Source organism: Pollicipes pollicipes, unplaced genomic scaffold, assembly GCF_011947565.3.
Source record: "Pollicipes pollicipes isolate AB1234 unplaced genomic scaffold, Ppol_2.1 Scaffold_7261;HRSCAF=8764_pilon_pilon_pilon, whole genome shotgun sequence".
NCBI lineage: Eukaryota > Metazoa > Arthropoda > Thecostraca > Pollicipedomorpha > Pollicipedidae > Pollicipes > Pollicipes pollicipes.
The window spans coordinates 18212735-18240427 of record NW_023597054.1 but is presented as its reverse complement, the minus strand read 5'-3'; the positions used below and the strand labels follow the sequence as shown (position 1 = coordinate 18240427).

Below are 27693 nucleotides of genomic sequence, written 5' to 3'. Positions count from 1 at the left end.
GGACGGCGGGCAGTCGGACAGTCTCCAGCGGACAGGCGCCTGTCGGCGTGACTGAGAGGGACAGCACGTCGGTAAACTCGGGCTCGCACGCCGTTCAAGAACGGCTCCCATCGCACACGCGGCGAAATGGTGTTGCCAGTCTTGAACGGAGAAAACGAGGCGGCCACGTGACTAGACAAGCGTCCTCCGACATGTGCCGCTTCAAGCAAGTTTCGCCAAAAGCGAACTACCTGAGGCTTGCCATGACACTGACGAGCTGAGAAAACCATATTCACCTGGAACTTGGCACTGGACGCGTGGCCGTACGTCGTGAGGAAGTACTCGAACAGCCCGAAGTCAGTCTCCTTGCCCAGGTCGCTCCTGGACTTGGCCTTGGGCACACACTGAATGACGCCGCACTGAAACCCCAAAGCCCACGGTTAAACGTCCGCACGGCCACGGCAAGCGTTCGTTAATGTGGTGTTACTGTTGCAAACGTTGATAACATGGGACCGTTCGGGACCCTATGACCGATATCGCGCTGATGGGATTCTGGAAACTCTGACGAAAAAGTGTGGATACTTTTCTGTCGTGGTCAGAGCGGATGAGGGTAGCATTCATATAATTGAATATGTACCGCACATCCTAATCCCAAACTCCAGGCAGGTTCAGTTCACTGAACTAAAAACGAAGAAACTACTGATAAAACCGACAAATGATCAGCGTATGCAAAACCCCGTTTGAACCCATGAGATAGGATCAGGTACGGTGAGTTCGGTGAATAGTTACCAACGGAGCCTACCAAGAGCCCCAATACTGGTCAACACTAGCCCGGTCAACGACTGGCTTGGAATGAGCGCTAGCGTGAGCGCAGACGGGACTTCTCAAAAGGGGAGGGGCGGGGGAACAGACAAAAATGCTCGCTCTAAAAACCCGGGTCGATGCGTCGCAGGTGCGCGAAACTTCTTGCATGGTGTACAGCACGGCATGTTTTAGATTCGTTTAGCTTCCGTGTCCACCTCGAATTGTTAATTCTCCGTGCCGCCGGACCATGCCGTGAGAAGGACGCTGGCACCAGCCGCGCCGGCCCGGGCGACGCAGACTCACGCCGGGCGATGTGGCCACCACCCGGTACGGGTAGAGGAACAGGTCCAGGCCGGCCTGCTGGAAGATGTTCTGGAACAGCTCGATCACCTGCAGCGCCAGCATGTCCTGACGCACGTCGTCGCCCACCTGGGGACGCCCAGCTGTGTCATAGACCTAACCCGCGCACAGACGCGTCACAACGGACATACCCACGCGCACAGGCTTGTCACAACACAGACACAGACATACGAGTAGCTTCATATAGGCGTTCGCGTGTCCACAAGCATCGCAGGATACACAGGTGTATCGCAGCATTGCAGAACACCCGTGACGGGTAAGCAGAAGCGTCGCGATAGCTCCGCAGCGCCGGGCGGGCGGGCCGTTCACTGGCGCACATCTCGACCGGTCGGGTGTTCAGTTCTGTTGACCCAGCTAGTGCAGCGCCTGACCTCCGAACCCTGAGCCTGGGAGGCGACAGCGTGCAAAACTCCGGACGAGGGCCGCTGTTTCAACGCATGAGGTAGGATCAGGTGCGGTGCGTGTGGTGAAGTTACCAGCGGAGCCTACCACAGGCCCCGACAGCAGGCAGGCCGTGTAATGGCACAGTATGACATCAAAACAAACCTTCCACTCGTCTGCGTGACTGTAGACCGGGTGCGACATGCCGTGCTCGAACGGAGTCACGTTACATTAGTGGTGGGGCCAAGATACGCGGTCAACTTAACCTGTTCAAAAGCCTTGCTGCACACCGTTCAGAATCGGTATTTTCAAGCCACGCGTGCCTGGTGCGGGGCGTCTAACCTTGAATATGGCGGCCTGCCACTTCTCGGGTCCCATGGAGGGCCGCCGCTCGGCCGGCTCCCCGATCAGCATGGCCTGCTGCTCCAGCTCGTTGATGCCGCACCTCTCCACGCGGAACCGGGCCAGGTAGGGGCGCCTTGGCGGCACTGCAGCACGGCCGGCCGCCAGTCAGCAACGGGGGCAGCCGCCAGGGCAGCACAGCGCGTACTCCGACACCGCGCGGGCGCACTGCATCGCCACCGGTGGTGCTCGCGTCCCACCCTCAGCTGAGACGGCTAAATGGCGTCGATACGAGGGTAGGGGGGAGGGGGAAGGGGGGGGGGCTGAGGCCCCGGAGCGTGCTGCTGATCTCTGGACAGACGAAACAGCGTGACCTGGTTCGGGACCGTCACATTGACCTGATCCGAGACCGTTAGGTTACCTGACCCGGGAGTGCCAAGCTACGATGTTCCGGGACCATCAGCAGGTTGACCATCTGGTTGACCTGATCCGAGAAAGCACGGTTGACCTGATCCTGGGCTGCTCGCGACCTGACCCCTGACCTCTGCATGGGCGTGCCGCTGTTGTAGTCGATGGCGAGCACCCGGCAGTCGGGGATAGGCGGCAGGTAGCACCCGGGCTGAGCCTCGATCTTGCGCAGCTCCTTCAGACAGGCCTCCTTGCGAGCAGGACCTGCCGGCAGCAGCGGTCCGGCCAGGTCAGCCGGGCGGCCAGGTGCGGGGCCACGGCCATCCGCCCCTCAGCGCAGGGAGGTGCTCATCGTGGAGCCACGCTCGAGACATGGAGCATGGAACCACGCTACAGACATGGATGGGGGCTCGAGACATGGATCATGGAACCACGCCACAGACACGGATGGGGGCTCGTGACATCACGCTATGGTACTGCGATAGAAGGACATGACGGCATGATAGTGGCCACTGGCGCGCATGGTCACCGGCTGTGTGTGTAGTTCCGTCTGCTATTGATAATGGGGGACTGGGCTTCCAAGCCAGGACGACGTGACATGGGTAATTCCAGCTACGACGATTTCCTTCCCTTGCCACACCATTATCACCTATACATCACCATCTCACTGCCCGCGCTTGAACCGCGCAATCCCCGTCATCCTCCGCAAGGCCGTGCCAGTTCACGGCCGGAACGACCGGGGCGCACACGCTACCTTTCGGGAACGGCTTGATCTGAGCCGACACATTGGTGATCTTCTGGAAGAAGCTGAACTCGCGCTCGTAGAACGCCTTGGCCGGCCCAGACAGTGACGAGACGATGGCGTTCCGGATGTTCTCCAGGGTGTCGTACAGGTCCGCTGAAACCGGGACTCACCGTGTAAACACAGCAGTAGCGTGGTCCCGACCGCGCCACTGACGTGTGCTGCGTTTTTCCCTTCGGCAGGCAAACCGAGAATGCCCGCGGACCCGCCACGCGCCGTGCGACCGTGCGGGAGATCAACCACATGGCCGACACGTCCACGTCGCCGCGCGCCGTCCACGCGACAGCGGCTAATACATCCTTGGCGGGCGCAAACGCGGAGTCAAGTGGTCTGAAGGTCTTTATGCTGACAAGGCAGCGCAGTTCAGCGTTCTCGAACCCGACACGGCAAAGTCGTGGTGAACGGCGCCAGTCAGGTGCGTGAGTCCACCGCTGCGCAGCAGGTCAAGCGTGCCCCGGCGCTGCATAGGTTAGCTACGCGAGGAGGGCAGCTGGATTCTGACGGTGACTCTACCTGGAACTGCGGCGACTCTACCTCCTCCACGCAGCTCTGTGGAGACACAGCGGCCCATGGTGGGCGGCAGGAGCGGTGCCAGGACCGCCCTGCGTCGTCAGGAAGTGCGGGACAGCCGGCCACGGCGTCACACTCACCGTCCTTGACCTGGCCCTCCTCATCGCGGAACTTGTTGGTCTCGATGTTCCAGATCACGTGGTGCGCCAGGATCTGTGACTTGGCGCACGCGCGGTTGATGAACTCTGTGATGAAGCCATCTGGAGGTGGAGGTCATTTGAGCTGGGGTGAGCTAGCTATCGCGATGGGAATTTCATCTGTCATATCTATACATTAAGGAAACGTTCGTAATAGACCGATGAATTTGTCACCTTGAACAGCCAATTTCTCCAAGCACCCGATAAAGTAAGAAAGTGATAGATTAAATATGAGCACAATGCGCCAATATCGTGCAGCCAAACAGAAACCAAGGAAAACAGCGATCAAACCACATGGAATACTACACTGGCATTGACACTCCAGCGGACGGTCGACAAACTAACGGCACACACGCGTCCAGCCCAGCACGAACAGGCGCGCGTACCGTGTCGTAGCGCACGGCCTGACGGTGGACACACTAACGGCGCACACGTGTCCTTTCGGGCACGGCTAGCGCGCGTACCGTATCGTAGCGCACGCCCTGACGGTGGACACACTAACGGCACACACGTGTCCGATCGGGCACGACTAGCGCGCGTACCGTGTCGTAGCGCACGGCCTGCACCAGCTGCGGAATGTAGAAGAGCACCGTGTCGGACGGGTAGGAGCTGAGCACGCGCACGGCGTACTGGGCCGTGATCGGGTGCGGCGGGTACTGGCGCGAGAAGAAGGCCAGCGCCGACACCGGCGGCTGCTTGGCCCAGGTGAAGCGCGTGCGACAACTGCAACACACGTCCCCGCACAGCGCCGTCAGTCACCGCACGCCGGCGTCGAGTCCAGCCAAGACACGCCCCCCGCACGGCGTCGTCAGTCACCGCACGCCGGCGTCGAGTCCAGCCAACACACGTCCCCGCACGGCGCCGTCAGCCACCGCACGCCGGCGTCGAGTCCAGCCAACACACGTCCCCGCACGGCGCCGTCAGCCACCGCACACCGGCGTCGAGTCCAGCCAACACACGGCGACAATGCGGGCCGGAGATGCCTTCTCGGTGGGCTGGAGACACGCCGGCGCGTCCCATGAGCGCATACTCCACTGGAGTGAATATATGCCGGGCATGCTTGTTATCCCGTCACCGCACTTATCGTCATGGCGTGAGAAGTCATGCACGTAAAGACGGTCCAATCCAACAACTGCAGACGAGGACTAGCAACGAAAACTTGAACCGTTTTAACCAACCAGCAGCGAGGTTTTCAAGAGACTGATATTGCCTGTTGACGACAAACGGTGGGCCAGCGCCAGCGCGCCAATCTCCCGGCACGCCAGCGCTGCCGGCCTCGGTCGGCCGGCTCACCTCGATGATGTCGTTGACGATGTGCTCGGGCGTGGTGAGGTACTGCAGCGCCTCAGAGATGTGGCAGACGGCCTGCGGTCGGCTGCGCACCAGCCGGCTCACCTCCCGTCGAATCACCTCCTCTGTCAGCGGATGAGCCAGAGGTCAGGTCCGAACGTCATGGCACCAACTTCGCCGACCTCGGGACACTAGACTGGCGGCGCAATGGATACAGTTTGTCTCGTTTTCTCGTGTTACTAATGCAATGGAGCGGTCCAAACCCAGCAACAGCCAGCTTTACAAGCTCCATATCAAGAACCATGCGATAAGACGAAAGACTCCCTTAAATGGTGTTCTACGACGTCCGACGACACTTAAGCAATTACCTCTTGGTATAGTGGTCAGTAACTCGACGTAAGAACTCTGAACTCCCAAAAGTGGCCCTACATTCGTTCGGTTGTGCACAATTTTCGGTCATATGGCGAGATGTCTGGAGACAATCAAGGCATGCCCCAGGCTGCCGTGCGGCTTCAGGTTTCCCCACCGATGTCTAGGCTACAATGTTCAACTACGTGTCCAGCTGCACCGTGTATCCAGTACCCCTTGTGCGGCGGAGGTACTGAAGGTGCTGAGTAGTCTATAAGAGGTGGTGCATTAATGAGCAGAACTGGCAGCGGCATGACTTTGCAAAAAGGTGTCCCGAGCGGTTTGAATACCCTTTCCATTTCGCAGTACAAGTCTTTGATATGTAGCCCAATTTTCGGCGATATTTCACAACTTTTCTTTCAAAACGCTACATTCGTCCATGGGCTCGCTCACGCGAGTACATTAGGCCTCATGTACTCTTCAGATTTTCCTAACTACTCGTAGTTCGTGTTCCATATTTGGCATCACCCGTTTTTCCTGCGGCAAGTAGTCCAGAAGTTCTTCAAAAATGCTTAACTTACCTAAAAAATCCGTCTACCTTACCTTACCGCATCAACAAATCGCATTTTCGTTGACGAGTACCTGGTAGAGCATTAAGTTCTTAAAAATTGCTACCAACATGTTTTGGATTTTATGACAACGTCGTATTAAACGCAAATACAGTTTGTGGAGGAATCCTGCATGATTACCCCAATTATCAAAGAATCTATGAAACACATCAAGTATCGTTGACAGGTATTTACAAAATCAAGAGAAATAGGCAAATCGGCAGACTGGTGATTTACCACGGCCTTAAGCGTTCCGCCTCCTGCTTCCCACGCCAGCCAAGCTTTGGAGCCCTTTCTTTTTATGTACAGATATTGATCATGAAAAAGCCATGCTCCTAAGCCATGGCATGTGCTGATAAAAACAGCATGCATTTCAGTGCGCTCGTGTTTTCGTTTTGTCTTGGTCATTCAAAAATTATTAGAGCCTTTATTTGTAAAACACATGTACTGTATACCCACGAATTCTAAAATGCTTAGTTATATATGTTCACCGAGGCATCTACATCTAGTAAGCCTCAATGTCAGCCGTCTGGCTAGCGGGCACTAGTAGCGAGAACTTTATTATGCTGCAGGCTCTGCTGCTTTTGGAAAGAGCATCGAATGCACTGCTTCAACTTGAAAGAAGTTCCTCTCGTGGCTTAAATACACAAAAACTATTCAGAAAATCGTTGGTACAGGGTGTTTAACTGTTAACCCATGGCTAGCCCTTCCTTGGTTTTCAGAGTAATAATTGGGACTAAAAGTAATTTCATTTTCCACAGAATAGATGGCAATTTGTGGAGTTCTGACACACGCATTTTCTCATGTCAGAAAAAACTGACGTTTTAAAAATCAATGAAAGATCGACAGAGGACAAATAGCGCATAAACACATGTGTTTATGCGCTATCAGGCAATCCAGAAATTAGTCGTTTTTACGCCGAACCCAGTCGGTCAATTTTTTCCACGACGCCCGCATGCACAATAATATTCGTTTTGACGTATTGTAAAGTTGGTTACATCTGAAACAACCAGAGCCCAGTCTACGCCCACTTCCGCCCAGGTGGTGCTTGTCTTGAATACCTTAATACCGAATGCCGAAATTTCGCTTAGCACGCCCCCGGTGGCCGGTTACATACACCGCGCTGTAGCAGGGGTAGGAGTGGGGGGGGGGGGGGCATTTATCTACCCGAGATCTAATCAAATTAAGAGAGCTGGAAACACCAAATTCACCGGATAGGTATGGCTACATATGAATTCACACGTATGAAATTCGAAGTATTTAGTAACAGGTCGTGAACATAAGGTCAAATAGGGTACAGCAAAGTTAAAATCCAGATGAGTGTCTGAAAGGCCCTCATATATCGGTGTCCCATGCGTCCACATATCTCCTCGCGCAACCAGTCTCAATTTGCATACCACGTGTAGGCAAAATGTCGTCATCCTAAACTCAAAAGCTCTAATTGTTTAAGAAACCATCTCAAAGTTGTAAACCCCGTCTAGCACTACGTTGTCGCGTAAAAAGTGGTCGATTATCTTTGAATTGGCTTCGCTGACAGCCATAGTCAGGCTTCGACCCGTCATAGGTCAGCGACCTCACGATATATATATATATATATATATATATATATATATATATATAATTTGTCACACCACGAAATCGGCCTTTTGATTACCTTCAACTACGCAGTGTTTGGCGAGGCTGCGCCGCACCGGTTGGAAATTATTTTGAACTAAAACATCAAGGTTGATACTGCCCCCCCCCTCCGGCGCGTGTTACCATATGACAATTTCTCACAATCTTTGTGGCATTGCTGAAAGGGAATGATGCCACTTGATTGGCAATGATAGCATTATCGAATAAAACAATGTTATTGCTTTTTTCAACACGTAGTTCAACGCCAGTGGCAACGTGACGGTCGCAGTGGACACAAACATGTATTCTATACGGTACAATGATGAATCGCTTCGAATGCAACGCAAGCAGTCGCAAACTTCATATCATTTTGGAAGAGCTCTCGCGCTCTTCAAATGAATTCAAGTTTTTTACACAAAAACATATCATCTGAAGACGGCATGTCGGCCGAAACGTGGGAAACTTTGCGACTTGAATTTTATCAAAATGTGAGACCGAAGTCAACAGTGCACCGCATATCCCTAAGACGGGGGTGGGGGTGGGGGGTAAGGGGTGGGGAAGGGGGGGGGGTCTCTCGGGAGCCCTGCGAAGGACGGCCTTGTCAGTTTCCAGCTGGTGGACCACTCGTTAGAACGGTAAATGGGCACCTCTCAATTTTGTACCAATTATCAGTGCTGGCGCGTCATTTCATTTGTGTCTTCCTACATGGCGAACTTGGCATCTTCCTGCCCACAAAAAGCTTCACATCTGTTGACGGACTCAGGTCAGGCTAACCTTTCCACCGGCGTGTGCCTGTTAGCAAAGTCTTTCATCAGCGTCCCCAATGCACGTGCGCTTTTCAAACGGTATGAATGACGCATCATTTTTTTTCGGTCTGGACAATGGAACACTTGCGCGGGGCCTAGCCGGCATCTCTGCAGCTGCGCCTGGGATGCCTCAGTTCCATCGGATGACCTGTTTCTTTTGTGGATTTCGCAAGCGCAGAGTTCGCCAACTTCCGCGAGACAGCGTCGGCGATGACAGCCAGGATTTGTGCACGTATGTATATAAATGCACACGCGGTATGTGCTGCTATCAGTGTGCCGGTAGTCAGCATGAGGGCGTTCCTAGCTATTGTCGTTCTGGGCGTTGCCGCGGCCAAGCCGCACGTCTCCCTGGAGGACGCCAAGTCGCTGGAGCCCGTGCCTTTCGACGCCGAGCTGGGAGCCGCACGCACCACTCTTGCGTGCGGTACCCACGCACTGACTACGGGAACGTACACCATCACGTCGCCGAACTACCCTTCCAACTACGGCAACGACTACGACTGCGTCTACAAGCTGACACCGGGATCGGGTGCCGCGACCTTATCCATCAGTTGCTCTGCATTCGACATTGAGATGCACAGCTCCTGTGAGTGGGACTGGCTGCGCGTGAACGGAAACAAGTTCTGTGGAAGTCAGGGTCCTTCCGTCTCTGGCAGCTCAGCCCTGAACATCGACTTCCACTCCGACTACGTCGAGGTCGGGACTGGGTTCTCCTGCACCATCCGGGCTGCGGCCGGATCGGGTGGATCTTCCTCTGGCAGCTGCAGCTGCGGCGTGGCCAACCGTGCCTCGCGTGTGGTTGGCGGCGTCCAGACCGAGGTCAATGAGTACCCGTGGCAGGCAGGTCTGGTCGACCCCGGTCAGACCCGCACCTGGTGCGGCGGCAGCCTCATCAACAACCGGTACGTGCTGACGGCGGCCCACTGCACCAGTGGCAAGACGGCGTCGCAGATCCAGGTGCTGCTGGGCGATCACCGCATCAGCGTGGTCGACGGTGAGTCACGTCACACCCTCAGCCAGATCATCCAGCACCCGTCCTACGTGACGGCCGGCAAGGGGTACGACTACTCGCTGCTGAAGCTGTCCAGTCCGGTCACGTTCAACAGGCGGCGCGCGGCCGTGTGCCTGCCGACCGCCGGCCAGACGTACGCCGGCGCCACCGCCATCGCCACCGGCTTCGGCCAGCTCGGCGCCTCGCAGGCGCAGGCCACGGAGCTGCAGGAGGTCGAGCTGCCGGTCAAATCCGATGCTCAGTGCAGGACCGTGTGGAACATCCTCACCAGCACCATGATCTGCGCCGGCGGTCTGCCGGCCGGCGGCAAGGCGGTCTGCATGGGCGACAGCGGCGGCCCGCTCGTCACGCTGGAGAACAGCAAGTACGCCCTGATCGGTGTCGTGTCCTTCGGCCAGCCGTGCGCCCTGGCCGGCACGCCTGACGTGTTCGCCCGGGTAACGGCGGTGCTGCCCTGGATCCGCAGCAACACGGCCGACGCCACCTACTGCAGCTAGAGTACGGCTGCCCGCCCGCCCGCCGGCCACCCTGGGTCCAGAGCAATACGGCCGACGCCACCTTCTGCAGCTAGAGTACGGCTGCCCGCCCGCCCGCCGGCCACCCTGGGTCCAGAGCAATACGGCCGACGCCACCTACTGCAGCTAGAGTACGGCTGTCCGCCCGCCTCTCCGAACGGGGCACACGAATATCCCTCCGACCTTGATTTTCAGTCATTTCTGTCTTATCGAGCCACGGGACAGTGCTATTTGTCGCTCCTGATTCACCCCTGGGTTTGGTCCACGTCACGTCAAAACTGTATTGAACTGAAGCTGCATGGTCTGAAAAATACATCTAAACGGCATTTGCCACGAAGAAAAGCATAGGAAGTCGTTTTCCCCCAATATCGGGAGGTACACCCCGGCTGCCAGACTCCAATCGGAGGCTGGCTGGGCTGGCCGAGAACTATCGTCAAGGCTGCCGGCCTGGCCGAGAAGCCGCTGGTGCTACCAACTACGCTGACCAGATACAATATCGCTGCACGGGCCAAATGAACTGGATGTTTGGACTAAAAAATTTGACTACTGAATTTTACCGAGCCATCTGGTTGGGGAGAGGTAACGTAGGCACATTGTTGGGGAGGGGGCGTCGTGCCGCTGACCACCGCGAATCCGTTTCGCGCACAGGGTGTCCGGCACCTCGGCAAGAAACACCAGCCAGAAGATAAAATGCCCGTTTTCTCCTCTTGCTTGAAAAAAATCTCGACTCCTTCTAAATGCGTTAACTGCGCTTGAGCTTTGCAGTAAGCCGCGCGGTACACGTCGGGCCGCGCCCGGCGATGCCGTGTATCTGGCGTACTCTCCGGCGCGCCGCACTGGGCGAGGCATCGCATGTGGCGCGCTGTTGAAAGACGCACTGGGTGGAACGTTGGTTCGAGGCGCGCAGAGACGCCATTCTCTTACTCCCGGGCCCCTTTCTCCGGCGGAGTCGGAGGTGCGGACAGAGACGTGTCACTGGCCATGCTTGGTCGAGCCCTGTCTTGGCGGCCTGCCTGCCAGCGCGCCTCCACGGGCAGAAACTATGCACCACAATATCAATGTGTTTCAGTTGAACATACTACCGCGCGACACTCTGGCCGCTTCCACCTGTTCGGCATCAGCAGCCTGCCGCTGTCACCTCTCGGTGGCGTCTTCAGCGACTCTGGCTGCTGCCTGTTCGGCATCGGCAGTCTGTCGCTGTCCTCTCTCGGTTGAGTGTTCAGCGTTTCTGGCCGCTTCCGCCTGTTCGGCACCAGCAGCCTGCCGCTGTCCTCTCTCGCTGGAGTGTTCAGTGACTTTGGCTGCCGCCTGTTTGGAATCGGCAGCCTGCCGCTGTCCTCTCTGCTGGCGTCTTCAGCGACTTCGGCCGCCACTGCCCAGTCTGCCGCTGTGCTCTAAGATGGAATGTAACGCTGGTAAGGAGTAGGCATTCGATACAGACGTAACATTCGTTAGGAAGGCAGTTCAAGCCGACGCCGTACGATTTGTGGAACACGGACCACTCTCCACCTACTCCTAACCGATTGTCTACGCCGCTAACCTGTTGGTGTTTCGCTTAGAGGGACTGTGTCTGGTCAGACCTTGAATTTTAACGGTGTATGTAAGATCATAGGAAATTTGCATTTTCATCGAAAGGCATGATTCATTCTCGACAAGTCGCTTATGTTGACCCGATATTTCAAGCGTGCCAAAATCTTACCGGACGATGAAATTTATCGGGTGACCTTACAACGTTTTTAGCCAAGAATGCACCGTTAATATCGCGAGCATGTCGTTAGCGTCAGCGAATGGTCTGCCGACTACGGGGCTCGTCAGCGCTGGGAGCGGATTCCGAACATCACAGCTGCGGCCTTCGCGCAAACGAAACATTTCTTTGCATCGGGTGGTGCCATTTTCTCCAAAACAACGCCTGCAGTGGTGACACCTCGACTTGCATCTTGGCGGCTGACGGCCAGGCGACCACAGTCGGCCAGACCAATGCCGCTGTTACGTTGCGAATGTCGGATCCCAAAGCAATGGGACAACCGGCGCGTCTCTCCCACTTGAACACATCTGAATACGTGCACGTTTGTACCAGTTTGGGCAGACATTCAGCCTATCTGCAGGCAGGTGCGCTATTGGACAGGGGGTGATTCTTGGCTAGGTGGCTCCCATTTGCTCAGATCGGCTTTATAATGAGACATTCTAACCTCAAACCACTGCAATAGCCCACCTGTAGCGCACACTAGCGCACAAGGGCTCTCAAATATCTACCTCCCTAGGTGGCTTTGTTGACGATCTGTAAGCAGGCGCGTTACAAGACCTGGGCGATTATCGGTTGGAAGGCCGCCAGCCGCCCAGGCCGCTCGTACATGGAAGTGTCGGTCTCGACAGATGTAAGACGGTCGGCACAGCTCTACGATTTGTACATCCATGTGCACATTTCACGTTTGTACCAGTTTGGGTCAGTCTCTCAGCTAGTCTGCACGGAGGTGCGTTATTGAGCGACCCCCGGCCGGGTGGCCGCCAGCCGCCCGCACCGTTTTGACAGCGGACATTTCAGACTGAAAGGCGATACAACGGTGGCAGCTGCTATTGCGGGAGCACTTGTACCAGTCTAGACCCTTTTCAGCCCACTACACTAGTCGCGTGCGTTTTTTCTGCTCAGCATTTTTTCAGTAATGACGTTCTGCACCTGCCTCAGTGCTGCTTACCGCCGCTTGGCCGGCCGCCCAGCCGCCTTGTGGTGGCGCCGAGGGCGAGCTCCCTTTACCTAAGCCGACCTACGGCGGTGTAGGGCTCAGCCGGCGGCTGTTGGCTGTTGGCTGGTAGATGCGGCTGTTGTGTGCCTGCCAGCTGACTTTGTCAGAACAATGAAACTTTTTGTCGATTATCGTTTGAACTGCGTGCTTAAAACGGTTGCCTTGTGTATGCACCGTTAATGTCCTCTGTCCTCGTAATACCAGTGAGGCTTCACAGCTAGGCTTTTCCTTCATACTCCTTTTTACAAGGCAATGTGCGTACATTGGTTCTGAGAGTTTTTTGTTTTGTCTGGACTGTCTCTGCTGTTCGAGAGTATTGAAGGGAGAGACGGCGATGGTAATCCTCATGAGTCTTGTCTTTCAGGATGACTTTCATCCTTGTTTCCGGGTCGTTCGTGCATCACGTCACGCCCTTTTTCGCCATTAATTTTCAACTTTCCCTTCCCCTGGTTACACACTGGTCACGCAGGCGATTCTCTTGGTTACGCTGTGTCAGGCGAACATAAAAAATAACATCTGCTCAGCCCCTAATTGAGGTAGGACTTGAGGCGAAAAGGTTGAGGTCGAGGCCAAATCAATAGCCGGCTTGTTCCTTGTAAAAGCAGGAAACCACCAGCATCTGGCTTGGTTTGGTTTGGATGTGTTTTCTTTTAAATTTTGAACACGATTTGCAGCCAGACCTGAGCATAACATCACGCTGTGCAAAGCAAAGTACCATTACCATTGACCTGTGTGACCCTCTCCGCGCTCCCGCACCCAGCCCCCGCGGGTGCGTCACCTTTGAACCGCTCCGGCAGCATGACGGCCAGCGGCGGGCTGATGTCCCAGGCCAGCCGGATGTGGTCGCGCCACTGTTGACCTGGACTGTCCCTCCCCGCGCCCCCACGCTCAGCCCGCGCCGGCGCGTCACCTTTGAACCGCTCCGGCAGCATGACGGCGAGCGGCGGGCTGATGTCCCAGGCCAGCCGGCTGTGGTCGCGCCACTGTTTACCTGGACTGACCCTCTCCGCGCCCCCACGCTCAGCCCGCGCTGGCGCGTCACCTTTGAACCGCTCCGGCAGCATGACGGCGAGCGGCGGGCTGATGTCCCAGGCCAGCCGGATGTGGTAGCGCCACTGTTTACCTGGACTGACCCTCTCCGCGCCCCCGCGCTCAGCCCGCGCCGGCGCGTCACCTTTGAACCGCTCCGGCAGCATGACGGCCAGCGGCGGGCTGATGTCCCAGGCCAGTCGGATGTGGTCGCGCCACTGTTTCTCGCTAACGGGCTGTGCGCGCCACGTGGCCATGTGCTCCTCGCCGGCGATGTGCAGCTCGGCTCGGTTCTGCGGGTTGTGCCAGGTGAGCAGGCGCTCGATCTCCGCCGACTGTGGACAGACAGAGCGGCCGCCGGTCAGCTGCGCACAGCGACCTCACACCAGCCGGGTGAGCAGGCGCTCGATCTCCGCCGACTGTGGGCAGACAGAGCGACCGCCGGTCAGCCGCACACAGCGGCCTCACACCAGCCAGGTGGGCAGGCGCTCGGTCTCCCCTGACTGTGGACAAACAGAGCGGTCGCGCTCGATCTCCGCCGACTGTGGACAGACAGAGCGGCCGCGGTCAGCTGCGCACAGCGACCGCACACAAGCTAACACCGCTGCAGCCGGGACGCCGTCAGGACAATCCGTGCACGCAACACACGTGCACTGTCAACCGGTACCGGAAATACAGGGTGGTCAAGTTAAAAAAGGCTGTGATATGTATGTCAGTTGATAACATAATCGATCATGTTGCAGATACTTGAACATTTGGACATTTTTGCTTTTATAGACATCTCTCATCTGCCTAGTACAACGTCTCCGCAGCAGCCCCTGAGCACAAATGTATTTCTCCTAATTTCAGAATGACCCGCACCTACCAGCGTCCTGCAAATGGCATGTCCCGCCGTTCAGCACGGAGACGGAAACCTGTTCTCTAGCTCCTAGCTCCTAGACCCCAATGAGTGTGTGAACAACACTTATCTAAATGCCCCGCAATTTTCAACAATACTTGCCATATACCACGTGCTTGGACTATCTTTAGTATCTCTAGCTGCCCTTTACAATTGATATCTCAAACGAAGCACCCTGTGGAGCTCTTGCCTGCAGTCTGCATGTGGCAATAACCTTTAAATAAGGGATACATATGAACCGAATCAGGACACCCAGTCTCTTATAAAGTAGAGTATCGAAGGTCTTAGTGTGCAGCATTCCCCTATCAGCCGCCGTCCTTTCGCTGGCGCCGCAGACTCACCAGCAGCGCCAGGATGAGGTTGCGCTTCTTGATGTAGTCCTTGACGTAGACGTCCGGGTTGGTGAGCCGGTTCTTGGCGGAGCGGCGCGACAGCGTCGAGCTGTTGGACGTCAGCGGCACGGTGTTGAACCAGCCCGTCACAGACGGGTTGAACTCGCTGGCCGGCGGCCGCGACGAGGCCACCTCGCGCGTGCCCATGATGTTCCACTCGCTGAAGTCTGCCGATGACGCAGCGACGGGTCAGGACCGGCCGGCAGCGGTGGGTCCGGTGGCCCGGTCAAGGCGCCGACGCCACCAAACACACCACTGCCGTACGCACGCCAAAAGGCCTCAGCACCATCGCGTGAATCAATCAGGGGAACATTTTTAAGCTTCGGCGAATCAAGCACACTTCAGTGCTGACCAGTAAATTTGAACATGCACGCAAATAACTCCAACTTTGTGATTTTACATCATAAGGTCCAGTACTCCGAGCTGCTTCCGGAAAATGACCCATAGGCCTTTTTACGCTTGGACTAAACAGGAGCGGCACCGGACCCTGTCAAACGGCACGCAAACACAGCTGCCCTCTGTGGACGTGCTCGTCAACCTCCCTCCGCCCCAACAGTATATCACTCAGCGTCCACATGCTCCTGTTTCAAGGACAATCTGAAAACCGCTAAGCAAAAACTACACGCATTATTTACCAATGGGATCATATCAAATAGTTTTCAAACAATTGCCGGTCTTTTGACCCGCAAGGCCCCCGACACGTCAGAACATGACCCGTTTCGCGCTCTCTCCTCCGCCTACCACCGCCGAGCGTCGCTGCCGTCGCGCTCACCGCCGATCATGCTGGTCTTGAGGTACTTCTTATCCGAGTGCATGTTCTGCCAGAAGCGGATGAGCACGGTGATGTCCTCACGCAGCGTGCCGGCCGACTGCTCCGGCGAGGGGAAGCGCGGCTGGCCGCAGAAGTAGTCCAGGCACGCGTAATAGATCCGCTCCCGCAGCGCCCCCTTGCCCTGGGTCCTGCCGAGCAGCGACGCGGCGCCGTCCGTCAGACGCAGGCGGACAGCAGAGGCCCGGCGGACGGCACCACAGCTCAGCACCACAAACGCGGACCGTGGACCCCCGGCGGACGGCGTCACACCCCGCCACCACACAGGCGGACCGCAGAGACCCGGCGGACGGCACCACAGCTCAGCACCACAAACGCTGACCGTGGACCCCGGCGGACGGCGTCACACCCCGCCACCACACGGGCGGACCGCAGAGGTCCGGCGGACGGCATCGCAGCTCGGCGCCACGGTAGAACGTACAACGCAGGTGACGTTCGCGACAGAGCTGCCTGAATACACGGCAAACAAGTGATCCCCGCAGCATCTGTGGTTTTTACCGTTTCGGGCGTCTTATTCAGGAATATCGTTGGAACATGGGAATCACAGTTTTGAATCAAAAACCAACTGCACCTCGGCAAAGAGTTTGTTATCCGCGCTACACGTCACTGTGCGCCGGCGGAGGCGGGCGGACGGGCGGACGCCGACTGACTTTGGCAGCAGGTCGGCCTGCAGCAGGATGAGGCCGCACGTGAGCAGGCGGACGCGCGTGCCCACGGCCGCCACGTGGCGAGTGATGAAGCTCTGCTGGTCGCCCACGGAGAGCGACAGCGTGCCGTGCAGCAGGTTACAGAGCAGCTCCACCTGGTCCTGGCTGCGGTAGCGCGCGATCTCCACCCGCTCCAGCAGAAACTGCGGCACCGCGCACCGACACCACACGTGGTCACCACGGGAGAGCGCTGCCACAAACCGGTACAGCACGTGGTCACCACATCAGGCAGGCACACACCACCTGCCACGCACGATTACTGGGCGCGGCGCCACCAATGGGAACAGGAGGCCGACACGGGGTCAATACCACTGGAGGGGAGGGACCCCGCAATCACCGCCGAAGAGTGCGCCGTTTACGGACTCAGCTCACAGGGACGCTGACACCGGGGAAGACACCGACAAGACTCAGGTCATGGGGACGCTGACACAGGGGAATACAATGACATGACTCCGGTCATGAGGACGCTGGCACCGGGGAATACAATGACATGACTCCGGTCATGAGGACGCTGACACCGGGGAAGACACTGACATAACTCAGGTCATGAGGACGCTGACAACGGGGCAGACACTGACATGACTCAGGTCACGGGGACGCTGACACCGGGAAGACACTGACATAACTCAGGTAACGGGGACGCTGGCACCGGGGCAGACACTGACATGGGGCAGAAGGACACAGGATGACTGACATTTTGGAGGACAAAGTCATGAACCCATAGCACATTGAATCACTCGCAGCGGGGAAGACACCGACGTGGATTCAGACGACACGGATGGCCGATAAAAGGAGGTGGCGAACACACACAAGACCCACGAGTCATATAGTCACTGACACCGTGCAGGCGGCGCCTGAGCTGAACCCAGAGGCAGGGGTGTGTGACTGACCCGGACCTAGTGGTAGGTATGTATAACTGACCCGGACCCAGCAGTAAGGGGTGTATGACAGACCCGGACCCAGCAGTAGGGGTGTATGACTGACCCGGACCCAGCAGTGGGGGTGTATGACTGACCCGGGCCCATCGGAAGGGGTGTACGATTGACCCGGACCCACCGAACGGAGTGTGTCACTGACCTGGACCAAACGGCAGGGGTGTATGACTGACCTGGACCCAGAGGTAGGGGTGTTTGAGCGACCCGGACACAGCGGTAGGGGTGTATGACAGACCAAGACTCAGCAGCAGGGATGCGTGACTGACCTGGACCAAACGGCAGGGGTGTATGACTGACCTGGACCCAGAGGTGGTGGGGCACCACGTAGGGCGGCCGGGCCTCAATGGAGCAGCCTTCGTACACGGCCAGCGGGTTCACCTCCGGCTCCTGCTCACTAAATAGGCCCAGACGCTTGTCTATCGTGTACTGAAACACACGAACTCAGCACGCTGTGAGCCGCTGAAACTCGGGAGTGGTGCTCATTTGGGGTTTAATGGAACCAAGGAGAAGACACTTGAACGTCACAAATACCTTTGTAGCCTTTTCGCGACAGGCTTATGTATTCATTCCACTGGACCGCAAACATGCATAGGAAGCATGCATGTGAGCATGTGAAATGAGCCCAACAAAAAGCGTCTTCTCATGGACAACACAGTCACATAATGTAGAACACTGGCACCAAGGGTGGAAGTGGCGCTGAGAATAATTATAAGTATAAGCCGACAGTCGCATTCCTGTTTCAATATATTCACTCCCGTACGTCACACTTATGGTGCATTCTAGCAAGCCAACAGACGGAAGACGTGAAGGCTGGGGGAGAGGCTCAAATGTCAACAAACCAACCAATAAGCACCCGTTCCCTCCTCCTTCTGACCTGCCATGCGGCACACATCTCTCTGAGGAAGCTGATCTCCAGGTCGACGCGCGCCGACAGCACCCACTCCCAGCACTGAATGCCGGCGCGCATCGATGACTCGGTGAACACGAACGCCGGTGACCAGGCCACCAGGTGCAGCAGCTCGCGGTCCAGACCTGCCCGCGGTGGTGACGGCTCAGGTGACGGCTCAGGTGATGACTCGGGTGATGGCTCGGGTGACGACTCAGGTGATGGCACAGGTGATGGTTCGAATGATGGCTCAGAAAACGGCTCAGGTGGTGGCTCAGGTGGCGGTTCATGTGATGGCTCAGGTGGTGGCTCAGGTGGTGGCCCAGGTGACGGTTCATGTGATGGCCCAGGTGGTGGCTCAGGTGATGGTTCGGGTGATGGCTCATATGACGGCTCATGTGACGGCTCATGTGACGGCTCAGGTGACGGCTCATGTGACGGCTCATGTGACGGCTCAGGTGACGGCTCATGTGACGGCTCAGGTGACGGCTCAGGTGACGGCTCAGGTGACGGCTCAGGTGACGGCTCAGGTGACGGCTCATGTGACGGCTCATGTGACGGCTCAGGTGACGGCTCATGTGACGGCTCAGGTGACGGCTCAGGTGATGGCTCAGGTGATGGCTCAGGTGACGGCTCAGGTGATGGCTCAGGTGACAGCTCAAGTGGTGGCTCAGGTAATGGCTCAGGTGACGGCTCAGGTGACGGCTCAGGTGACGGCTCAGGCGATGGCTCAGGTGACAACAGGACACCGGGCTGACGTGGGTTCAGCCCTTCCGGCTCCGGTGTGAAGAGGGATGAGACAGACCGGAACATGGATTTGACTCTTGTAACGCACCGAGCGTAGTGAAGCCACTATGATGTACACCGAGTGCCGATGGCGACTCTTTTTAGTTATCTTAGCCGGGTGGAAGGCCGATGCCTGGAGGCGTGACATAATCTTTTTGCTAGTGGAATTATGACAAAGTTATGACACACAGCACAACCACCCACCCAACAGCCACACGCCAGTCGTCCTCGTCCCCGCGTCCGCGTCCGCGTCCGCGCCCGCGCCCCGCGTCCGCGCCCGCGCCCGCGCCCGCGCCCGTGCCGTCCACCGTCTGTCCTTCTCCCCTACCGGGCGTGTCGATGAGCAGCGCTGTGACGCGCAGCAGGGCGCGCGCATGCTGCGCATCGTCGCGCCGCTGCCAGCTGTCCCTCAGCTGGGCGGCCAGCTGGCGGGCCGAGCCGGCCGCCTGCAGGCCGCGCACCTCGCCGGCGTAGCTGCAGCGCAGCGCCACGGCCGCCACCAGCTCCGAGCTGTTGTTCTTCACGCAGTCGGGCAGTTTGGCCAGCGTGGCCGCCTGCCGGGGCGGGTGGCGCGGCGTCAGAGCCGCTCCAGCACGGCCTAACCGGGAGAGGGCGGAAACGCTCCGCGCTGACCGGGCACGGCAGGACAAATACAGAGTAGTGCACGCGCGTCCCGGCACGTGACGCTGGGGCATCCCAACACATCATCCACGGGCGTTCCAACTGGAAAATTGCGTAATTCGGAGCAGCCCGCGCCGCGCGCGCAGCACAGCAAATAACACCTTAACGGCTTAACGGCTTTATATGCCTGGCTGGTCCAGTGCCCGACGTATTAGCCGATCGCAAATATATCCAGATTTCGCTGATGCATTATTATAAGGTAAATTTTCAAGGCATGCCGACTCAAACGCGCGCAGCTGGCGTGACTTAGCCCAAATGTGGATATCGCACAACGCATTGTAGAAAGGCCGGCGCCGCACGACGCGGTACCACTGCTCGCTGCGCCCTCCCGCGTAGCGAGCACGCGGCGCCACCGCCCGCTGCGCCCTTCCATGCAGCGAGCACGTGGCGCGACACGCCGCGCCACTGCTCGCTGCGCCCTCTCCACCCAGCGAGCACGCGGCGTGACACGTACGGCGAGCGGGGCGGCCTGCGGGCAGAGGCCGGCGAACTGCAGACCCGACTCGAGCGCCAACGCTAGGCCGGCGTGGTGGCCGCCGGCCGGCCGCCGCAGGTACTCGACCAGGTGCGAGCGGGGTCGTAGCGGGCGCCCACTTCATGGCCTCCTCGATGATGCCCTGGCAGCGCGCGGCGAAGTCCTTCACCGTCGTCTGCCGGCGGTCGGGCGGGACTCGGTCACGGTCGCACGAGTGACGGCTTGGACTAGAGCAGGACCCATAACTAGCTGCAGCAGACTGAGGTGAGTGGAACGCGGGAAACGAATGATTGAAGCCAAGGAGGGCATCACATCTTTAAACGTTGGACTTCTCACAAGGAGCCGCATAGGTTAACACGTGTACAAATAGGCCAGCAATTATACAATTAAAGACCAACCAATAAAACGGCACTCCGACACCAGCCACGCGCGCAAGCCAAATCTTAAATCTGCCGCTGGCCGCCGCCACGCCATCTGACGTTATCGGCTGCAGTCCGGCGCACCTCTCGCGCCTCGCGCGTCTCCTGCAGCACCAGCCGGTAGGGGGCGCCGGGCACGCGCAGGTCCGGCGACGCCTCGTTCGGATTCTGCTGCAGCGACTCGCTCAGCACTTGCAGGATGTCCAGCATGGTGGTGAGCACGGTCGCGTTCCAGAGGATGTGCGGGAACCTGGCAGAGACCGGGGCGGGGGACGTGTGACGCGGCACTGCTGGGGCGACGAACGGCGGGGAGGGGAGCGAGTGAGGCGGCACTGCTGGGACGGCGGACGGCGAGGCGGGGAGTGAGTGAGGCGGCACTGCTGGGGCGACGAAAGGCGGGGTGGGGAGCGGGTGAGGCGGCACTGCTGAGGCGGCGGACGGCGGGACGGGGAGCGGGTGGGGGCGGTTCTGCTAGGGTGACGGACGGCGGGGCGGGGAGCGAGTGAGGCGGCACTGCTGGGGCAGCGGACGGCGGGGTGGGGGAGCGAGTGAGGCGGCACTGCTGGGGCAGCGGACGGCGGGGCGGGGAGCGAGTGAGGCGGCACTGCTGGGCAGCGGACGGCGGGGTGGGGAGCGAGTGAGGCGGCACTGCTGGGGGGGCGGACGGCGGGGCGAGGAGCGGGTGAGGCGGCACTGCTGGGGCGGCGGAAGGCGGGGTGGGGAGCGAGTGGGGGCGGCACTGCTGGGACGGCGGACGGCGGGGGTGGGGAGCGAGTGAGGCGGCACTGCTGGGACGGCGGACGGCGGGGTGGGGAGCGAGTGAGGCGGCACTGCTGGGACGGCGGACGGCGGGGTGGGGAGCGAGTGAGGCGGCACTGCTGGGACGGCGGACGGCGGGGTGGGGAGCGGGTGAGGCGGCACTGCTGGGACGGCGGACGGCGGGGTGGGGAGCGGGTGAGGCGGCACTGCTGGGGCGGCGGACGGCGGGGGTGGGGAGCGAGTGAGGCGGCACTGCTGGGACGGCGGACGGCGGGGTGGGGAGCGAGTGAGGCGGCACTGCTGGGACGGCGGACGGCGGGGCGCAAAGCTGCAGTCGCCGCTAGCGGTGGTTGGGATTAACAGAGAAAGGAAACACATGCACAGACCAGCCTACATGGACAGGATGACGGCGAAAACTGATCAGGAATAGTGATATACCGGCATGGGAAGTCTTAGCGGCCCGGTCAAGTCTTACGGGCATAAAACCACGCAGCGACACGATAGCCCAGCTGGTGACAGACCTCGAGGGATTGAAACCACGTTGTTGGCCACAAATTCACGCAGTAATCCCGATCTGACTGCACACCTGCGATGCTACAAACAAGACGGGAGCATTCGTGACACAGGATGCGATGCCCTGCTATCAAGATGTTCCTGAGATAATGTACATACGACAAGAGCCGGTGACGACGCCTGGGTATCCTGCCGGCCTCCAGTCGCCACTGACCTGTCCACCATCTGGGAGAGGAACTTGTCGGCCACGCGACGGATCTGTTTGTGTGGGCTGTTGAAGTGGACCAGCAGGAACTGGGCGTGCCGCGCCAGCTCCTGCTCACGCGCGCAGTTCTTCGGCTTGTCGTTCATCACGTCCAGGAAGCTGGAGAAGACCCGTTCGCCGACGCTGCAGGAGCCCGGGCAGCACAGCATCAACGGGATAGTCAAGGGGGGTTGCTAGGGGGGACACGCCGGACGCTCACGCAAACGTCTTTCAGCACAATATTCCGTCAGTGCATTTAAAAACACCCTTTTTCTCAAGGATGTATGGGGTGGGCTTTCTAGCACGCACAGAGGTTGCTCGGAGCGTCTCGAATGCAGGATCACCCTCGGAATCGTTCTCAATTAGTTTATTTTCATAAAAGAGGTGTGCCAATACAACTACATTAACTTCGGCAAACAGGGCTTCCCTGAGCCTACTGGTCTTCAAGCAATTAGCACGCGTCCGGCACCGTGCCTGCAGCATCTCAAACCAGCACAGTGAAGGAATTTTTACGCTGTGTTCCATACCTAACAAAACAAATATCGATACCGAGAAAGGTACCAAGTCGCTGGGACCCAAGTCGCTGGGACCAATAAGGCACAATGTCTTCTTACATGAGCGAAGAACTCATCGCTTGGCTAAAATACGCCAGAACCGATTTATATGAAAACTCCTCAGAACCACGCATTCCATAAGTGACCGAGCGCAAATGGCCGTAAGGCATTCGATTTCATAACTACGGACAGCCACATCGGCATTGCGTTGCAGCGCCACGAACCTGTTCATACACTGCCACATGTTGTATTTGTCCCTCTGGATGGCCGGGTCGTTCAGGTACTCAAACATGGCGTGGAAGCTCGTGTCCTCCTGGTTCTGCACCCTGTTGGAGAGACAGCATCACACGCTGAGTGCTGAGTACAACACAGGTCACCCAGCCGTCGACAACACACGAATGGCCAACGGACATGTTCGAGGGCTATTTTGCAGTCATCCTCGGATCCGTTTATTGCCAGCATGCTAGCAACAAACAGCAGACAGCTGTGTCTGGCGGGACAGGACGCGCCGCAACCCGCTCGCTCCGCCCACCAGCCCAGCGTCCCTCTGTTGCCAGCAGGCTGGACTGCCGTGTCTGACGGGCAGGACGCGCCGCAGCCCGCTCGCTCCGCCCACCAGTCCAGCGTCCCTCTGTTCCCAGTAGGCTGGACTGCCGTGTCTGACGGACAAGACGCGCTGCAGCCCGCTCGTCCGCCTACCTGAGCATCTCCAGCTTGTAGACGGACAGCAGGTAGGTACACTGGGCGAACGAGAGCTTGTGTATGACGGCCGTCACATCGGCCGGGTGCTCCAGGTAGTTGAGGATCTGCATCTTCAGCTCCTGCAGCTCCGTCTGGGTCGCACAGGCCGCGAGAGGTGTCGAAACCGCACAACCGATGATGATGATAATAATCACAGGTTTTATGCAGATCAGTTTACAGCCGCAAAGAACACAGTTTCCTGCAGTTGTCGCTTGGGCGGGCGTATGGAGCATTAATGCTGATTGGTAACATGCCAGACTGGCAAGCTGCCCTTCCCCGCGCAGCTCGGCACGAACAGCAAGTCACCGACATCCACCGCTGTACACGTATGTCCCCCCTCCCCCTCCTCGTATAGCGCGGATACTATACAGTTCCGAGTCAACTGAAGCCTCTGGCGGCTAGCAGGCAGGTGTCCGGGTCGGTTGCCGGGGGCCGCACCAGCGAGACGGCGTCGTTACGCAGCGCGGAGGTGTGCTGCAGCTCGCGCATCTCGGAGGCCAGCGACGTCTGCGAGCTGATGAGCAGCGGCGACTTGATAGCCATCTCCTTGACGCCCTCGTACCACTCCACCGGCCAGATGCCTGCCACAGGTCACATGTCAAGCTGGCAATGACATCTGACCTCGCACCACTCCCCTTGACGTCCTCGTACCACTGCACCAGCCAGATGCCTGCCACAGGTCACATGTCAAGCTGGCAATGACGTCCGATCTCGTATCAATCCACCGGCCAGATGCCTGCAAAACATCTCAGGTCAAATTACCGGTGACCTTTGGTGTGGTGACATTTCACATGCCCCGTGCCTTTCGGCGGGTGCACTTCACACAAGATCGCACGCTCAGTAATGCAGAGAGGCAGGCCTAGGCCCGACAACCCGGACACCTCGGACAGCCGTCCAGGCAGTGGCGCCCCTCGCCTCCCGGTCTGCCGGCCCCACGCCTCACCCGAGTCCTGCACGGTGAAGCCCATGACGACCGAGTAGAGCCAGAAGTCGCGGAAGAGCTTGTGCAAGCGCGGCCGCGGGCTGCGGATGGGCGGCAGGCGGCGCACCAGCGTGGCCAGCACCGGGATCAGCACGCCCAGGTTGCCGGCCGAGCTGGACGCCTGCGAGCGGCCGCGGCGGACACGTCAGGTCACGGTAGACTGCGGCAGACCAGGGGACGGCAGATCTGACCGCGGCAGACCGCGGCAGACCAGAGAACGACGGATCTGACCGAAACAGGCCGCGGCAGGCCACGGAACGACCGATCTAACTGAGGCAGACCGCGGCCGACCAGGGAACGGCAGATCTGACCGAAACAGACCGCGGCAGACCGCGGCAGGCCAGAAGACGATGGATCTGACCGACAAAGACTGCGGCAGACCAGGGAATGGCGGATCTGACCGACAAAGACTGCGGCAGACCAGGGAATGGCGGATCTGACCGAGACAGACCGCGGCAGACCGGGGGACAGCGGATCTGATCGAGACAGACCGCGGCAGACCGGGGGACAGCGGATCTGATCGAGACAGACCGCGGCAGACCAGGGGACGGCGGATCTGAACGCGGCGGACCAGGGGATGGTACGCCAAGAAGAGGCGACGTGGGCAAACGAGTATGACACCGATCACAGGGAAGCAGGCCACACCAGGCAAGACAAGACTCGGTCTCAAGGTCAGGACGGCGTTGGCTATGCACTGGGGGGAGGGGGGGGGGGGGAGCAGGAAAATGGTCCCATGGCTATGGTAACGTCCCGCATTAAACTTCGACATCGCATGTTAACATGAAGTGAGAGCTGCACTCGTTCCAGCCCATATATGAGGCCGTTCCCACTGCACTGGACCAGACAGCAGCCACTAGGTGGGTATGTCCGGCCACCAGGGGGGTATTCCCAGCCGCCAGGCGGGTGTGCCCGGTCACTAGGCGGGTATGTCCGGTCAATAGACGGGTATGTCCGGCCACTAGGCGGATATGTCCGACCACTAGGTATGTCCGGCCACTAGGCCGGTATGTCCGGCCACCGGGCGGGTATTCCCGGCCACAAGGTGGGTGTGCCCGGCCACTAGGCGGGTATGTCCGGTCACTAGGCGGGTATGTCCGGTCACTAGGCGGGTATGTCCGGTCAATAGGCGGAAATGTCCAGCCACTAGGCGGATATGTCCGGTCGATAGGCGGGTATGTCCAGCCACTAGGCGGGTACGTACGGCCACTAGGCGGGTACGTACGGCCACTAGGCGGGTATGTCCGGTCAATAGGCGGGTATGTCCAGCCACTAGGCGGGTACGTACAGCCACTAGACGGGTATGTCCGGGTCAATAGGCAGGTATGTCCGGTCAATAGGTGGGTATGTCCGGCCACTAGGGCGGGTACGTCCGGTCAATAGGCGGGTGTCCGGCCACTACGCGAGCGTGTCCAGTCAATAGGCGGGTATGACCGGCCACTAGGCGGGTATGTCCGGCCACTAGGCGGGTACGTCCGGTCAATAGGCGGGTGTCCGGCCACTACGCGGGCGTGTCCGGTCAATAGGCGGGTATGTCCGGCCACTAGGCGGGTATGTCCGGTAATAGGCGGGTACACCCAGCCGCTGCCGATGGTCATATCACGCGCCTGCCAGCGCAGCGCAGGGTTTTGGAGTTGGGCACAGCTGGTACACGAATACCAATATAAAAATTGCCGCTCATTTGTCAGCTAATGCGTTGTATGGCTGCAGGGACACATCGCTGGATTGCCCTTGAGCCGCAGCAACATGAATGCGCCCTACGTCGTGTTATTTCACCTTAATGGATGCTGCTCTGCAACCCATGCTTTTCGCCACATTTTTAGTTCAAAACAACAAAAAAACTATGTTACCATTACACATGCAAATAAATGTGCATGCAAATGCGTTGCACTCAGAGATACCACAAGCCGCAGAATACATTCCTTTCATTTGATGTCATCGGGAGTAAACTGACACCGGCCCCGCAAGACAGATGGCCAACAGGTGAAAAACGGTGTTTTCTATTTAATATCATATGCCATCCGTCTTACACCGGCATGCATCGTCCATATATGAAACAGCGCTGGTGTGCCGGTGTCAGGGTCTGAACCTGAGCAAATATACTGGGATGAGCTGAAAATACTGAAAGAATATTCCGCGCGATTTTCATCTGGCGTCACGTTGCTTCCTGGGATGAAATACACATTCTTTAGGTTGGTTAGTCACTGCTCTATTCAAACGCAGCATTTTTAGGCACCTGAAACGCATCAGCGTTCAAACGTACGTTGGCTGCCAGAGACGCGCCCGACGGTAATACGTGACGTTCTCTTAGATCCGGCAGAAAGCACGATACAAAGCCGGCGAGATAAGAGGGGAGCCTGACGTTGACTGACGGTGGGAACGGCACACCTGCCCGCTAGTCCCGACGTCCGGCCTTCGGACCGGCGCACTGAGCGCGGCGGCGGCTGAACACGTCTTTGAGCATAAGTTAGGACCGAAGGCGGCAAATACGACCCTTCCCGCGATCTGGCCACTATTATGGCTGATGTATTGCACGCAGTGAGCCCTCCCGCGGTTTCCGAATGTTTAGACTCCGCGCCGCTACCCTCTGACTAACTCCGGAGGAGGCCAGCTGACACCGCCTTCGGCCCGGAGCAGGACACAGGTCCACCGGCGGCGCACGGACCGGCGGGCACCAGCTGACACCGCCTCCAGCCCGGAGCAGGACACAGGTCCACCGGCGGCGCGCGGGCCGGCGGGCACCAGCTGACACCGCCTCCGGCCCGGAGCAGGACACGGGTCCACCGGCGGCGCACGGACCGGCGGGACACCAGTTGACACCGGCACCGGCCCGGAGCAGTGCACAGGTCCACCGGCGGCGCGCGGGCCGGCGGGACACCAGCTGACACCGCCTCCAGCCCGCAGCAGGACACAGGTCCACCGGCGGCGCACGGACCGGCGGGACACCAGTTGACACCGGCACCGGCCCGGAGCAGGACACAGGTCCACCGGCGGCGCACGGACCGGCGGGGCACCAGTGTTCCCCCAGGAATACCGCCGGCGGTCGCGGAGAGACGCCATGGTGGCTTCCACCGGGCAGGGGACAGTACAGACCGCGCGGCGTGATGGTGATATCTAGCTATACAAGGCGTGGTGACAATTCGGCAGCT

At 58.7% G+C, this 27693-nt stretch overlaps 2 protein-coding genes across 2 annotated transcripts in view; one reads left to right on the top strand and one right to left on the bottom strand.

Moving 5' to 3' along the window:
• Positions 1-27693, bottom strand: part of LOC119111129 (phosphatidylinositol 4-kinase alpha-like) — a 48203-nt gene that overhangs the window by 2184 nt on the left and 18326 nt on the right. The window contains 25 exon segments of the mRNA XM_037234958.1: positions 276-398; positions 1087-1212; positions 1867-2002; positions 2397-2538; positions 3029-3172; positions 3727-3868; positions 4326-4490; positions 4492-4506; positions 5077-5198; positions 13892-14081; positions 14986-15203; positions 15809-15996; positions 16516-16715; positions 17805-17933; positions 18382-18539; positions 19508-19581; positions 19666-19733; positions 20315-20434; positions 20436-20510; positions 20839-21004; positions 22241-22414; positions 23049-23150; positions 23524-23657; positions 24004-24146; positions 24509-24668. Coding sequence (XP_037090853.1) covers positions 276-398; positions 1087-1212; positions 1867-2002; positions 2397-2538; positions 3029-3172; positions 3727-3868; positions 4326-4490; positions 4492-4506; positions 5077-5198; positions 13892-14081; positions 14986-15203; positions 15809-15996; positions 16516-16715; positions 17805-17933; positions 18382-18539; positions 19508-19581; positions 19666-19733; positions 20315-20434; positions 20436-20510; positions 20839-21004; positions 22241-22414; positions 23049-23150; positions 23524-23657; positions 24004-24146; positions 24509-24668 — 3414 coding nt within the window.
• LOC119111994 (chymotrypsinogen A-like) lies at positions 8731-10303 on the top strand. The gene has a single exon (XM_037235916.1). The coding sequence runs from the start codon at positions 8738-8740 to the stop codon at positions 9956-9958; it is 1221 nt and encodes a 406-aa protein (XP_037091811.1). The 5' UTR covers positions 8731-8737; the 3' UTR covers positions 9959-10303.